The sequence below is a fragment of the Cynocephalus volans genome, chromosome 1 (genome assembly GCF_027409185.1).
Source record: "Cynocephalus volans isolate mCynVol1 chromosome 1, mCynVol1.pri, whole genome shotgun sequence".
Lineage (NCBI taxonomy): Eukaryota > Metazoa > Chordata > Mammalia > Dermoptera > Cynocephalidae > Cynocephalus > Cynocephalus volans.
Window position 1 is genome coordinate 31747057 of NC_084460.1, and position 16713 is coordinate 31763769.

The 16713-nt window shown below is 47.3% G+C and overlaps 1 protein-coding gene across 1 annotated transcript in view; it reads left to right on the top strand.

Moving 5' to 3' along the window:
• Positions 1-16713, top strand: part of CNBD2 (cyclic nucleotide binding domain containing 2) — a 70887-nt gene that overhangs the window by 9851 nt on the left and 44323 nt on the right. Inside the window, 4 exon segments of the mRNA XM_063091379.1 lie at positions 1910-2073; positions 5778-5934; positions 6439-6590; positions 8720-8858. Coding sequence (XP_062947449.1) covers positions 1910-2073; positions 5778-5934; positions 6439-6590; positions 8720-8858 — 612 coding nt within the window.

The following is a 16713-nucleotide window of genomic DNA, read 5'->3' on the forward strand; positions in this document are numbered from 1 at the left end:
AGAGTTTGGATGTATTGTCCCCACCAAAACTCACACAGAAATCTGATCCCCAATGTGACAGTGTTGGAAGTTGTTTGAGTCATGGGGGCAGATCCCTCATGAATAGATTAATGCTCTCCCTGGGGGAGGAGGGCCAGAGTGAGATCTTGCTCTATTAGTTCTGGTGAGAGCTGGCTGTTTAAAAGACCCTGGCACCTCCCCTTTCTCTCTCTTGCTTCCTCTCGCCATGTGACTTGCTTGTTCCTGCCGGCTACCTGCCCCTTTCTGCCATGAGTAGAAGCAGCCTGAGGCCTGTGCCAGATGCAGCTGTCTCAGAGTCGTAAGCCAAATAAACCTCTGTTCTTTATAAATTACCCAGTCTCAGGTATTTCTGTTATAGCAACACAAATGGACTAATACAAATAGCCATATGTGGCTAAAGGCTACCATATTGGACAGTGTAGTTCTAGTGTCGGGAAATGACAGCCCACACACACATTAACATAAAGGATTAAGATCATTTCAAAAAGTATTAAATCCTTTTAAGAAAATGATACAGAGCTGCCTTAGTCCCTTTTCTGGTGCTATAACAGAATACCGCAGACTGGGTAATTTATAAACAGTAGAAGTTTATTTGGCTCACGGTTCTGGAAGCTGGGAAGTCCAAGATCGAGGGGCTTCAAATTGTGAGGACCTTCTCGCTACATCATAATGTGGCAGTAGAAGGCATCACATAGCAAGAGAGGGCGAGAGAGGGTGAGAGCACATGAGATGGAGCGAAAAAGGGGGCTGAACTCCCATGATAACTAACCCAGCTAACCTGCTCCAGAGATAATGACATTAATCCATTCATTTAAGACCTGATCATAAAGGTCCCACCTCTTTTTGTTTGTTGGTTGGTTGGTTGGTGGTGCTTTTTTGGTGGCTGGCTGGTAAGGGGATCCCAACCCTTGACCTTGGTGTTATCAGCACCACGCTCTAACCAAGTGAGCTAAACGGCCAGCTGAGGGTCCCAACTCTTAATATCATCACAGTGACAATTAAATTTCAACATGAATTTTGGAGGGGGCATTCAAGCCATAGCAAGAGCCTACAGTGTGCTGGGCAAGGGGGCCTGCTATTTTAGCTCAGATGATCCAGTGGGGACTTGCTTAGGATGTGGCAGCATATGAACTGAGACTAGAATGATGAGGAGGCACCCATGTCCATGTGAAATCCAGGGGAAGAAAATTCCAGGCAGAAAAAAATAGTCAAAGCAAAGACCTCAAGACAGAACCAAGCTTGGCACATGTCAGGATAGGTAAGAAGCTCAAGGATAGAGAATGAAGGGGAGAGGTAGAAGATGAGGTTGGAGGGAAGCCACTGGGGGGTGTTAACAATTCACAGTACCATTTCCCCAGCAGGTGGGAGTGGTGGGTGAATGGATAGATTTGGCCCTCCCTGCACTAGTTCACTGGTTCACTAGGGAAGGAAAGTTTTAGCTGAAAGTCTCTGGAAGGTTCTCTTTGCCCCTGAGTCTCCTGTGGCACGCTGAGGTCTAGCCTGAAACAAGGACACAGCTCTCCCTCCCCTGACTGCAGTGTGCAGGGCACCTGGAGCCCAGGGAGCCCCATATTGCCTGGGAGAATCAATGAACAATTGATTCAGTTGGAAAGGCTATGGGCCTTGGCATGTAGAAGATCTGCTCATAATGCTGCCTGAGTTTCTTCATCTGTCCGATGGGAATAATGGTTCCTGGGCTGGCAAAGATGTGGTGAGATGGGCATGTAAGATGCTTACCCCATGCCTGGCACACAGTAAGCACTCATGACACATCAGCCACTATTGTATGGGGAACAGGAAAGTGTACAAGCAAGAGTGTGGGAGTTGCCAGCTGGCTGGTGGGGGAAACTCCTGGGTCTCCTGTGTCACTCTGGCCCTCTCTTCCTAGGGTCACTTTCCTCCAAGGGCCATTCAGATCATGCAGAAGAAGCCTTCCTGGAGAGCAGAGCATGAGATCCAGGCCCTCTGTAACGTCTTGCAGGCTCTGGATAGCTACCGGAACTACACGGAGCCCTTGCAGCTGCTCCTGGCCAAAGTCATGCGCTTTGAACGGTCAGTGAAGGAGACATAGCCCTTGGCCCTTGGGCTGGGCAGGAAGAGCCTGACTGAGAAGATGTAACAGGTCCTGCCCACCCCTCTGTAGAGTCTCAGCCTTGAAGTCTTGTGTCAGTTCACCTTAGTGCTTGCTCACTGTGTAGTTGCAACGCAGTTGATCTCATTCACTTATTGAGACTCTTATTTTTCTTTTATTATCTCTATTTTTTTCATTAACCTCTAACTGAAATTTGTCATTTCCTTCAATCACAAATGGAGGCAACAAATCACTGTAGTATTAGCCATACCAGTGACACGTATTTTCACATCATATTCGAGTTGTAGATTTCTCTAAAAATCATGATCATCACATCTTCAAAATTATGGTAGTTTTTAGATCTGCTAGAATCTTGTTATTCGGTGCCTTAATAAAGACTCACATATATTGCTCTATCACAAATTTGGGTTTTTAAAAACATTTGTTAACTGTAATTCTGCCAGATTTTATTTTATACATTTAAGACATTATTTTGTGAAGGTTTCATCATACTGTCAAAAGACCCATGGCACAAAAAGTTGCCACTTAAATACCTTGTACTGGAGAAGTCTAAGGGGTGCATGTGGGAATAGTGTCATTTCCAGAACATCTCAATGGCTTCAGAGGGGCAGCCTAGCAGAGTATTTGAGGTACGGCTTGTCTTGAAAATCCAGGATGTAAGGTCACTATAGGCTTTTACCCATATCTTCCTTCATGGAAGTCACAGTCTCCGACATAAACACTAACTACAGGTTAAGGTCCTTTGTGGCTGGTGCACGATCCTTTATGACTAGTGCAGGGTGCTCACAGGGGATAACCTTTCAGCTGGCTTGGTCAAGAGTTTAGCAGAAGAGCTTGTGTTTGAACAGGTAGATTTGACAGGTGGAGGTGTAGACAAGGACATTCCAGGCAGAGGGAACCGTTTGCTTTGTTCTAGCCCAGTGAAGAAGAGCGAGTCACCACTGTCTATAAAGTAAGATTTCATGGCAGGCAGAGTGGTGACACGGAAAGAAAAAGAATCACAGGACTAGAAGCTCTGGAATTTAATGCCACATCTGCCCCAGTGTGACCTCAGGCAAGCCACTTAACCTTTCTGAGCTTCAGTATCCCAATCAGTGAAATAAGGATAATAATATAGATTTTATTAAGGATAATAAGATTTGGGGGACGATTAAGTGAGGTGATGATTGTTAAAGTCCTCCACTAGTTGATTATTTCTGGGCCTGGGAATTGGCCGCTTAGACAGGATTCTTCCATTTGCTACTGTCAGAAATCCCAGCCCAAGGGAATGGCCTAGTGGCTCATGTATCTGAAAAGTCCTGGTATAGTTCACCAGCTTCAGGCGCTGGTGGATTCAGGGGCTCAGTGTGACCAGGACCCTGTGTCTATCTTTCTCTCTCTCAGTCTCTTGTCACTTCATTTATATAAGCGTCCTTCTCAGCCAGACTCTTCCCTCATGGTGGCAAGATGGCTGCCACAGTCACAGCTCCACACTTCCATGTGTCCAGTTTTAGTCTGATGGGAAAGAGAATACCTCTCCCTAGTCGGTCAAGTCAGAGCCTTGGAATTAATTCTTTCTGAACCAGATTAGCTTTGAATCATCACTGGGGTCAGTGATACCCTGACTGTTTGAGAGTTGAGAAAGGGTAGTTCCCCCAAAGCAAAATCAGGGTACAGTTGATGGAATAAGGTAATCAGATGCTTGACAGCAAAACAACAGATGTCTGCTGTGGGAGATTCAGGGTCTAGCGCTGACTTGGTTGTGGCTCACTGTGACCTTCAGAGAGCAGTGGGCTCTCTGGACCCTACTTTCCTCATCCCAAAAGTGTAGATTGAGCTAGACGGTCTCTGAGTGTTCTTCTGGCTCTAGCTCTAGGAGTCTACATTTGAATGAACACTGGCCTGTGCTCCCTTATCTTCAAATTCTCATTTCCTGGCAGAGTATTCCTGCCGTCTCCCATCTAGTTATTGTCATCTGGCGCATCTCCTCTTTCCTACATTGATACAGATCCCAGGCTGATTGATACCAGCCTCTGGTTTATACCTGATCAAGCCCACAGCCAGAAAGGAGAATGAGGCTACTGACTTCAGCCTAATGCAGTCCTCTGTCTGTCTTCTGCTCTCTCCCCTCAGGAGTTTGCCACAGCATTATAAGGCCAGAGGGTGTTCTAGAAGCTCAGAAGAGGAGACACTGCTGTGAACTGGGTCAGGGAGGGCTTCCTGGAGGAAGCAGTATCTCAGTTCCTGAAAGAATCTGCATAGGTAGAGAAGAGAGGGAAGGCTGTTCCAGGCAGGGTCAGCAACGTGGACAAATTGATGGAACAGAGGGAGTAGCATCTGCCCTGAGCAGGGTGTTGATCTCCTGCTGCTGGTTGAGCCAGTGAGTTAGGAAAGAACGGATGGTGGCAGTGTGGATGGGGAGGAGGAAGAGAAGGACCTGCTGAGGGCAGTGCCACGAACTCAGAGTGGGGGAAATGGCTGCAGTCTGGAAAACGCATTCCCTGCCTGTCACCAGGGCACTTCTACGATGGTCACTCATCAGACTGGGCAGAGACTAAAGGGTAGACTTTTGGGCTCCCTACCACCTTCTGGTAAAATGCTAACTTAGCCCAGCTTTGGAGGCCTTTAATGATTAAACCAATCAAATTTCTTTCCCACCACTCCCCTGCCCCCTCTCCCTCTCCCATTTTCCTCTCTCATAAAGCATGCTATATTCCCTTGCGTGTGCCATGCCTCAAGCTCCCTCTGTGCCTTTGGCCATGTGTTCCCTCTGCCTGGGACACTCTTCCAGCTCTTTGTCCATCCAGATGACTCACTTAAGACGCCATCCTGGAACTTTCCCTGACCTTTCTAAGCTGGGTTAAATGCCCCTCCTGAACTAGCCTGTGCTTACCTCTCTTAAAGAATTTTTTAGTCTCATTTACCTCCTGTATGTGATCTTAATTTTGAAAGCAAAATCTGTGTTGATCACTCTGCCTCACAGACACAGTTCATATTTCCTTAACTTACTGAAGGAATGAAGGAAATGAATGAATACTGACAAAAGTGAGATTTGAACTTGCATGTGAAATACAGAAACTTCTCTCTGAATTTAAGAACTAAATTCTAGTTTGCTCTGGACCTAGGTACCTCTACCCTGAGGGTGCCCAATGGGTTAGTGAGCTACTGGGAATCATAATAAGACCATTTATCTGTCTCTGGGCATGTTCATCTGCATTTTACAGACAAGAAACTGAGGCTCAGAGAGGGAATATGAGTTGCCCAAGTGTCACACAGCTAATGGTAGAACCGGGATTTGGATCCTGGTCTGACTCGAAAGCCAGTGCTCTTAATTATTGAGCTTCTCTACTAATCCATCCATTGCTTTCAGCATTTGTTCACTTATTTATTTAAGTCCTGTTCACTGAGCATTTACTATGTACCTAAGCACATATAGCAGTGAACCAGACCAGCAAATGTTCTGCTCTCAGGATGCTTCAGTCTAACTGAGGCAGGCACTGGATAGGTGTTAGTGAAGGGGTCTAGCCTGATAGGCAGGGGCTGGGCTGTTCTGAAGTCCCTTCTAGGCTCAGTCTGTGTTTTCATACCCCAGAGCTAAGAGCACAGCCAGTCCGGAGCTATTCCCAGCATGGACCAGCTTCCACGTTGGTACCAGATCAACTGACTGACCATGATCTGTTCCCAGGTTTGGTCGCAGGCGTGTGATTGTCAAGAAGGGCCAGAGGGTCAACAGCTTTTATTTCATCTACCTGGGCACGGTCGCAGTGACCGAGGACGACGATGGCAGCAGTGCCTTCCTGGACCCCCACCCGACGTTACTGCACAAGGGCAGCTGTTTCGGGGCAAGCCCAGGGGAAGGGCTTGACTTTCTGGGTTGGGGTTGGGAGTGTGACAGGACTCCTGCTAGAACCTCTCAGCCAGGCCCAGTCCTCCCTTATACCCTTTGTAAGTCACTGCCCCATGTCACCCCAGCCCCCTTACCATCAAATGCTGATTGAATGGGACCAGGTAGTGTCCAAGGCAGGCCTCTTCATCTGTGATATTTAAGGAGTATGTTCCGTATAAAACCCCTTGGAGGTGCAGTAACTCCACAGTGAGGCCTCTCCAGCTTCCTCTCCTCCGGCCCCTTCAGGCTTGTGGCCTCTGTTTCCACAAAATGCAGATTAAGGGGAAAGGTTGTGGGCCCACAGCGGGGGCATGAGCAGGAGTAAAGAGGGGGCAGGGGACCTGCAGTCTGGGGAGGAGAGATTTCAGAGGGAAATGGAAGCAGGGAAGATGAGTGTAAGGCTGCAAGCAGGAAGCTGGAGGTGGCCTTACATTTGCCCTTGTCCCTGTCCACCCAACAGGAAATGGGCCTTCTGAGTTCTACAGTAAGGGAGGCCACAGTGGTCTGCATGGAAGAAACGGAGTTCTTGGTTGTCGACCGGGAAGACTTCCTTGCTAATAAGATGGACCTGGAAATTCTAAAGGATGCTCAGTATCGGCTTGAATTTTTTAGGTAACAACCTTCATTCAACATCTTTTTTCCCCTTGTGTGTTTATTGGGTGCTTGACTTCGTCTAGGCCTGATGAGAAGCATACTAGGTGCTGTTTTCTCTGCCTGGAATGCTCTGGAATACCCACCGCCCGCTCTACAGCAAACTCCTACTGTATTTCAGGTCTCAGCTCAGACAGCCTTTCCTTGGGGGACAGTGAGAATAGCTAACGTATGTTGAGCACTTGCTGGGCCAGGCAGGATGCTGGGCACTTTGCACCACTTGTCACATCTAATCTCGCATTCAGTCCCATGAGATTGTTTCTCTTATTTTCCTCAGTTTATAGATGTTAGAACCATGGCTTAGGGTGATTCAGAAGCTGCTGGGCTTCATCACACTACTTTGCTAACCAATCCCACCTGTCATCACCCCAGAAGAGAAGCGCTGCCCCATCTCTGCTGCTTTTGTGCCCTGTGCTTTTTTAAAGCCCTCATCCAAACTGTAATTCTTGATTGTATCAGAATTTCTTTACATTTTATACGTCCCCTTAGACAGTAAGCAATGTGGTGGCAGGGACCAGATCTGTCTTTTCACCATTGTAATCTTCATGTTGTCACAGTGCCAGGCACATGCAAATGCTCAACAAATAAGTATTGAATAAGTGAATAACAGGGTACAGATAATTGCAACCATGTGCAGTCAGAAAGTTAGCACCTTAACTTTAGATACCATGTTTATCAAACCGAAAAGCAGAACTCATATATAGCATAAGATTTTTGTTTTGAGTACTTACTTACATGAAAGGCCACATAAGGATATATAAATTAAATATCACTTAATTATGCTTTAGTTTTTTGCCTTTAGGTAAAAGAGTAAAAATACAGTGAAGCATCTGCCCTGGGTCTGAAAATACAGGTTGTAGTGTGGCACGGCTACAGAGAAGACTGATGGGCAGAGGGGTCTGGTCCCTGCGGCTAGAGACAGAGAGGAGGCTTCAGGAAGATGAAGCCTAGAAAAGGGGTGAGGGTGGGGGTGGGGACTTAGTCGTGAAGGGAGGAGTAGTTTATTTTTTCATACTGTGGAAAAATAGGTCTGCGTTCCAATCTCAGCTCTTAGGCTTATCAGTGATGTGACCCTAAAGAGGTCACTTCATTTCTCTGAGCTTTAGCCTCCTACTCTGTAAAATGGGGATAATGATACCTTTCCCCCAAGGTTGTTGAAGGATGGAGTGAGGTGATCATGGGAAGTGTGTGACCCAGTGCATGACACATAGTAGGTACTCCTTCTATGGTGGCCCCACTTTTCTTCCTGTGTCTCCAGATCCTTGTCACTCTGTTCCCCTTTGGTGGCTTGAACTGATCTCAGTGCCCCTGTTGAGATGTGAGTCACCTTGAGTTAACCTGTGTTAATCTTGAGTTCACCTAAATTAACTAACTCGGTCAACCTGAGTCAGTTGAGTTCTGAGCCCCAAACCTGTTGGAGCTGAGAAAATCTAAGATAATTGTCAGCAGCCCCATGGAACCGCATATGAGGGAAGGCAAATCCATGAATGGCAGTGTATGAGGTCAGGAGAAGGGGTGGTCACTACAGGCTGAGCCTTCAACCATAAGGAGCAACAGGAAAAAAGAGGAGAGTTCAGACTCCCCCCACCCCAGGCCCAAAGCTGAGCATTTGGAGCCAATAGGCCATGGAAATGGGTTGGAATGAGATGAGATGCCCAAACCAAATGTAGGGCCAGGACTGCTGGGCCTGGAGGACAGAATAGCCAGGGAGCTGAAGTATGGTATTAGCTTAGTGAGCCACAGGTTTTGTGGGGTAACAGCAGGGATGGAGCAGGAGACAGTGTTCCTGGATGGAGGAGCAGAAGTGAGAACCGCACAGAGGCTGGGTCACCCCAGGGGTATCTGAGCAGCAGCAAAGAGGGGAGCTTGGCTGGAGAGAGGGTACTTGAGAAAAGGATAGAAGAAGGAAGGTGACAACACAATAAGAGATTGGCTGTAGATGAGGCCAGGAAATCAGTTGGGTAGTGGTGAAGTCTTCCATCCTAGGCACTTTCAAGAGTAGAAGAACATGTTCCCTTTCTGGAAATTGCTAAGATCTGAATACCTTAGGTGATGGAGGGCAATGAATTATAACAGACTTTTCCTTGCAGGAAGATGGATCTGTTTCGGTCATGGTCTGATGAGAAGCTCTGGCAGCTCCTAACCCTGGGGAAGGTGGAGAAGTTCTCATATGGGCAGCTGATCTCCGAAGACTTTGTAGAGTCATCCTCCATCATATTTATGTGCAAGGTGAGAAGTTTCAGCAGGGGCAGAAGCAGGAAAGTTGGGAAGAGCATGACTAATATAATGTCCTGTGGCCAGATGACAGGCTCTGAGCTCTGTTCTGCAACACTCCATTTCCTTTCCTGAGCTTCTATGTTCTAGTTGTAAAAGGCAAACAACATACTTTGGCCTGCCTCTCTCAGGGTTTCTGTGTGCTTAAAGATATACAGTATAGCTATTATATTAAAAAGAAGGCTGAAGCATACTCCTTCCTTGAGCTCATGTACATGCTTATTTACATACAGATGCATACTTAAATTATGCATTTGTCTCTTGACTCCTAATGAAGCCAGATCATTTTTTAAAAATTATAATCTTTAACTGTAGAAGTGATATAACTACATTATAAAACTTTCTGGAAAGAGGGAAGAAATCACCCATAAGCTCACCTCAGAATACAGTTTCAAAAGTGGAATTTCTTGGTAATTTTCATGGCTTCTAGAACAAATTGCTTTCCAAAAGGAGGGATCCACTTTATCTAGCCTCCAGCATGTACAACTTTCCCAGTGCCACCACACCTCTACCAGCTTTGCAAGTCATTTTTTCAGAAGTTTTCTAATAGGTGACAATTGCTCCCTCACTGAGGATTTATATTTTTTCTGATTACTATTGAGATTTATCATGTGTTTACTCTCTAAATTTTGTCGTTCACAAACTGCTTTATGTCTTTTGCCATCTTCTCTGTTGGTTAATGATGAAAACAAAATCTAACATTTATTGAGTGCTTACTGTATACCAGGGTCTGTGCTTCACATGCTTTATTGCATTTCAGTCTCACAATACCCCAGGTTGGTATTGTCATTGTTCCCATTTTACAGAGGAGGAAACTGAGGCACAGGAAGGTTAAATGGCTATCCAAGGTCACATAGTTGATGTGAGACAGAGGCAGAGTTCCACCCAGGTCTGCCTGACTCCAAAGCTCTTCTTAGGAGCCAGGAATTGGGATTTGAGTTGACCTTTTTATCAGTTCCTTATATGTTAAGCTGTTGGAAAAACTCAAAATCAATTCTTTCAGTAGCTTGTTTTACCTTTAAAACAGAACCTGCTTATTGTATCAGCTTTACTGATAATAAATTGCTCTGCACTCCTGCTTCTGTAAACTGTGCTTGCTTATTGCAATAGCTACTGCACTAGCTACATGAATGCTGAGAGAGTGAAACTTAAAGAACCTGGAAGAGTCCGCTTATATAAACCCTGTAAGACCTAAACTTGGGGCTCAGATCTTGGAGAACTAGCTTGTCTGGGTCTGCTGGCATGATAAAATACCTGACTCTCCAACCCCCTGAGTGCTGATCGCTTCTCTGTTGAGTCCATTCCACAACATTTTCTGGTGCATTGGCTGGGAAACAATTCAGACTGGCCCCCTGAGACACCGGTCTGGGCAGGGCAACCCGGAGGATCGGTGACACCATGGAGGACTGAGGAGGTGCCACCCGGCCATTTTGTTGGGACCTTGGAGAACGGGACCTCATCCTCACCAACCCTAGGGAGTGTCTGTCTGACGGGACTCAACAGAGGGAAGGATCAGCCAGACCCCCACTGCCTGCAGAACAGGTAGGATCCCCCCACTGTCAGTTCAGTTCAGGCCCACCTCCGAGCAGAAGGGGAGCTTGATCACCTCCTGAAAGGGTCTCCCTGAGGGCCCATCTGGGTTAAGGAACTTGTAGTGAGGTATATCTGGTCAGGACCTTGTCATGAGGTCCTTCTGTTCAGCTCAGGTCAGGATTGGGGGAGGTAAAGGTTTCTTAACCTCTGTGTGTGTGTGGAGTGAATGTGTGTGCATGGAACCAAGGCTCTGCTGTGGTTTCTGAGTGGGTCCTAACCCGTGGTTCCATGGTCACATTGTACAGCATATCAGTGATTCCAGTCCAGAACAGACTGAGACAAGGCCTGGGATTTACACGGGTACACTTTAGCCAAGACGAACCTGAAAGTCTCCCTGGGGATGCAGCCAGGCAGACGGGAGATTGCTTCCCCTTCTGCTAGGGAGAGGGAATCCCCACCCTTTGTCTGTTTGCGTCTCTGCTGCAGGGAGGGATCTAGCAGGGGGTCTCACACGCGGCAGAAAAAAAGGCCTCACGAGGAGCGACACTTCCTTTCACATTGCTTGCTCTGGGAGATCCATGGCCCATTCTGCCATAGAGTTCCCCTCCCCATGCATGAGTTCCACACATCCCCGGGGTGAAGCCCGCACTCAGCCACTAAGAAGGGAACCCACCCCCCTCATGCGTAAGTCTATCTCCTCTTTTAGTAAAGCGTTAGTTGCTTTACTGCTGGGTAAATTGTTCATATCTATGACTTTGGAATCCAAGAGCCTAATTTAATCACTGGTGAAAATTGGAAAGCTTTGGGCACCAGAGAAGACTCTAGCTGCAAGGGGCAAGTGGCCACTGGGACTATTTTACTTCCAAAAATGACTGCCGGACAACTACAATTTAAACTCCTCTCAACCTGTGAGAAGCATGCTCCCTCTGTCCGGCAGCAGTTTGCCCTGATGGATAACAGCAGAGGAGAGACCAGTCCTACACTGCGAAGACCTTGCTTGACAGGTTCCCCCTGATGCATGAGAATGGTGGGAATTCATTCCCACGCCACACAGTGACTGCAAGTCTGGAAGCCGCTAAAATTCTCTTTACCTTTCTCTGATTTTCTGAGCCCTTTTCTGCTGTTTGGTTGGGTTGTATCCACTACTGTATAGGTGCACTCTGGAGGGCTCCTGACTATGCTTTGTTTCTCTGACTTAAATCTACTTTTCTTCTTTGTGCCGACAGCAGTAGGGAAAACTGCTTTTAGCAATTATTGTGTCAGCGGAATGGGTTGGCCTCACCGATTGGGACTAGACTAAACTGGACCCCACTGCTCCCCTTTTCTCTTTGTTTGTTTGCTTGATTAGCTATTTAGTTGAGTGCTGGTAATCTGAATGAACCTTCCAATCCTTGCACCAACTTTTGGACTTTCAGGTCGTTTGTTTAATACGAGAAGGTAAGCCTAGCCTGGTCTGTCAGTAACAACTTTTGGGAGCTCTGAACCTTTGTTGAATGACAGCATCAATGCTATTTGGGATATAAACGCCTGAGACAGGAATGGGAGGCTAGAATTAGATATGGCAACAAGTGCTTCAAAACCTACTGTTCTTAATTGTATGTTAAAGAACTTTCAGAAGGGCTACTTGGGGGAATACAGAGTTAAAATGACCCCCGGGAAACTCCGGACCCTGTGAGAATTGGAATGGCCCCCCTTTTGTGTCAGGTGGACTTCAGAAGGGATCCTAGATCTCCTAAAGTTTCGAGCAGTTCGGAAGTCAGAGCGCAACCAGCAAGAAACAAAAAGGCCTATATATCAAGGAGGTCCAGATGAAGAACGCTTGCCTCCACCATACCCCACTCCTTCAGGGATGCTTGGCCCTAGGCACCCCTTGCCAGGCAGCCCCCCAGCTTCAGTTCCATTGGCCCCACTGGCATCGTAGCCAGAGTGGTTCAGAGATCCTGAACCAATGGGAAGGTGACTCTGCTCTGCCCAGCAGGTTCCAGCCCTCCAGATGCCCATGCAGGAGACCTGAGGCCCACAGCAGATCAATCCGGATGGCAGTGTACAGCCAGGGCGCCCCCTCTTCTATTACCAATCCTTCACAACTATGGGTCTCCTGAATTGGAAACATCATACTCTGTCATATTCAGAAAAACCCCAGGCTCTCACCAGTCTGCTGGAATCACTTTTCCTCACCCATTAGCCCACGTGGGAAGACTGTCATCAGTTACTCCTCACCCTCTTCAGCACTGAGGAACAGCGACACATCCTGACTGGAGCTAGGCAATGGTCACAACAGCAGGAACCCGCAGCCACCATGGATCCTGAAAAATGGGCAAGAGACACCACACCAGATGCTGTGCTGAACTGGGACTTCGATGAGGAAGAAGGGAGAAATCAACTCCACTGATATAGGGAGGCCTTCCTCCAAGGGCTGAGAGCAGGGGCCAGAAAACCCACTAATATGTCCAAGACAACCATCATGACCCAGAAACTGGACAAGCTACCTGCAGAATTTTATGAAAGGCTATGCAAGGCTTCCCAGGTCTACACACCATTTGATCCCGAGGCAGCTGAGTATCAACAGATGGTCAACACAGCCTTTGTGGCCCAGTCCTGTGCTGACATCCATCGCAAACTTCAAAAGCTGGAAGGTTTTGCTGGGATGAATGCCACACAGCTCCTGGAGGTGGCCAACAAGGTACTTGTCAATGGGCACCAGGAGGCCCAAAGGAGGCAGGTAAACACCTAAGGCAAAAAGTGACACTCTTGGCAGCAGCACTCAATCCATACTGAAGCTCTGTATCTAAAAGGAGGAACCCTCACTGACAAGGACGAACACCCCTACAGTCCAGCCAGTGTGCTTACTATAGGGAGCTTGGCCACTGGAAAAATAAATGTCCAAAAAGGGGGGAAAAATCCCAACCAACGCCAACTGGCACCCAAACGTCAGCCACTGTTTGCCTTTGAATGGGAAAACCTCCGCGCAGGAAGGAAAGCTCAATTGACCTGGACTAGACTGCCACAAAGGCCAAAAATTCACCTACACTCTTTGGAGAAATGCTAGCCTCACACCTAGCTGTCTTCCCAGGAGACAGGTTGAATTGCACCCTGCTTCAGTAGGTTGATGACAGCCTCCTGGCCAGTCCCACACAGGAAGACTGCTGGGAAGAAACAAGAGCCCTATTGAGCCTGCTCTCTGACTTAAGATATAAAATGTCCTGGGAAAAAGCTCAAATATGTCAACAGAAGGTCAGATACCTAGGACCACATCTCTGAAGGACACCATTCGCTGGGAATAGAGAGAAGATAAGCTGTTTGTGCTATACCCCAACCAGACACCAGGAGGAAAGTCTAAGAATTCCTCGGGGCTACTGGCTTCTGTCGAATCTGGATACCAGGATATTTGGAAAGGATAAACCTTTATGTGAGGCAATCAAAGGAGCTAAAAAGGGACCCCTAGTGTGGGGTCCAGAGTAAGAATATGCCTTCTCAGAAATCAAAATTCCTAGGCTCATGCCCTAGGAATTCCAGATATAACTTGGGACTTCAACCTCTTTGTACACAAGAGAGATCATACTGCTTTGGGGGTCCTCACCCAGACCATGGGGCCCTGGCAGAGGCCAGTGGCATACTTATCCCAACAACTGCATAATGTGGCAGCTGGCTGGCCACCCTGCCTGCGGGCCCTGGCAGCCACTGTTGCCCTAATCCAAGAGGCAGACAAACTCACTTTGGGACAAAACCTCAATGTAAAGGTCTCACATGCAGTGATCACCTTAATGAATAGTTGGGGATGCAAATGGTTGACCAACTGCAGGATGACTCACTGTCAAGGACTCCTCTGTGAAAACACCTGGGGATGCCTCAGTGCAGACTCTGAACCCAGCCACGTTCCTACCTGCCTGGCTCCCCAGGCCATGACTGTGAAGAACTAATGGATGGAATATACTCCAGCAGGCCCGATTTGATGGACTCGCTCTTGACTGACTCAGACATGGAACTGTTCACAGATGGGAGCAGTTACATTCAGGAAGGACAATGAAGAGCCAGATATGTGATAACAACTCATAAAGAGGTTATAGAGGCAAAATCCTTGTCCTGAGGCTGGTCAGCACAGTGAGCAGAGCTATGGGCATTAATCCAAGTGCTCAAACTCTCGAAAGGAAAATGAGTCAACATTTATACTTACCATAAGTATGCCTTTGCAACCTTACACGTCCATGGGGCCCTATACAAAGAAAGGGGCCTGCTGACGGCAGGAGGAAAGACAATCAAAAACAAGGAAGAAATTCTCCAGCTCCTTAAAGCAGTATGGGAGCCCACCTAAGTGGCTGTTATACACTGCAGAGGACATCAGAAAGGCACTGGCAGGATCAGTGAAGGAAACTAGCTGGCCAATCAGAGGGCCAAGAGAGCAGCTGCCCAAACAGAACCTGCTAAAAGCCTAAAAGAGACTGCCAAAATCATGCCGGTGCCAGAGATGGCGCAACAACTAAAGTACACAAAAGAAGAGACTCAATGGGAAGGAAAAGAAGGTGAAATTAAACCCCTGAAGGGTGGTAGAAGATCCCAGACCACAGACTAATAACTCCTCAATGACTGGCTCACCAACTAGTTCTGGAATATCATGAACTGACTCACTGGGGAAAAACAGCCCTGGAGACCATGCTGAGTTGCTTCTATTTCATCCCAAGATTGGCTTCCCTCTGTGCCCAGGTTAGCTCCCAATGCCCGACCTGCACCCAAAATGATGCCAAGCAAGGGCCCCGGCTGGCCCCCAGAGTCCAGCCAGATGGAACATTGCCCTTCGAGGACCTGGAAGTGGACTTTTCCAAAGTAAAGTCCTGCAGGGGCTACAAATATTTGCTAGTAATGATATGTACATTCACTGGATGGACAGAGGCCCTGCCCACAATTTCCTAGCAAGCCCGGGAGGTCACAAAGGCCCTTTTAAGGGAAATTGTCCCAAGGTACAGACTCTCTCTGACTATAGGGTCAGACAATGGGCCAGCATTTGTTGCAGAGGTCGTTCAAGGACTGGCCAAAATGCTGGGGATACGATGGAAGCTCCACACGGCATACTGGCCACAGAGTTCAGGGAAAGTAGAACGCATGAACTGGACCATAAAGGCCACTTTAGCCAAGCTTTGCCAGGAGACAGGGCTACCCAGGATAGATATGCTTCCCTTAGCTTTGTTGCAGGTCCAGTGTATGATGGGCCCAAAAGGATATTCCCCTTTTGAAGTCATGTATGGGAGACAACCCCCACTTACAGCTAGACTATAGGGGGACCCCCACCAGTTGGGGAGATGGAAATATCACAGTACTTACAGTCAAGGGTCAGGACCTTCCGACAGATAACCAAGACAGTTTTAGAACGAGTTCCTATTCCTTTAGGAAGTTGGGCACACCAGTTCCAACCCAGTGACACAGTATGGGTGAAAGACTAGAAAGAGGCTCTCTTAAAGCCAATTTGGACAGGGCCACACATAGTTGTACTAACTACCCCTGTAGCAGTTAAGGTTGTAGGTTTAATTCCCTGGATCCATCATACATGGGTAAAACAGGTTGCTCCCCCAGAGGATGCCACATCATGGTCTGTGAAGGCTGACCCCTCTGACCTGCTCAAGATCTGGTTCCAGAGACACCCTGCTAATTGTCACCACCCTGCTCTGGTCACACTAGAAGCTGACCAGCCTACACATGGCTGAAGCCTGAGGAATTGATAAGCCCTGCTTCAGCTACTCCATGGGTTGGCTGATCTATGCACGACTGAAACCTGAGGATCTTGCTGCCATGGGACATAACAAATACACTGATTTATTTTTATGAAGTGATAAGTGTATGTCACCCTTTACCTCTAGTTTTCGCTATATTGTTTGTTTTGCTTTTTGCCATAGGACTGACAGCAGTAACCCCAGAGGATTGGAATAATATAGAAAAGTTTTTGCTAATACTCCTTTATTTCCTGTGAACAGGGTGTATTTTTAGCCATCTTATAGTGGCAATGTGCCTTCTACAGATCACCTCTTCCTTGACCACATGCACATGCACTCAGCTTACTGGCCCTGGCATACATATTGCCCCTTGCTCTGGGCCAGGGGAAATGTGCACAAAGGAGAGAGGAATTAGAAAAGTCTTGGTTCTCATTGACAGACACTTGGAGCTGGCTATCCTGACTTTTGCCTCTAGCTGGTCTACTGTTTATGTTATTCTTAGCTCTCTTGTTTGGCCCATGTATTTTAAATTGCCTTGTCTGGTTCGTTTCGACTTGTTTAGAGTCAATCAAATT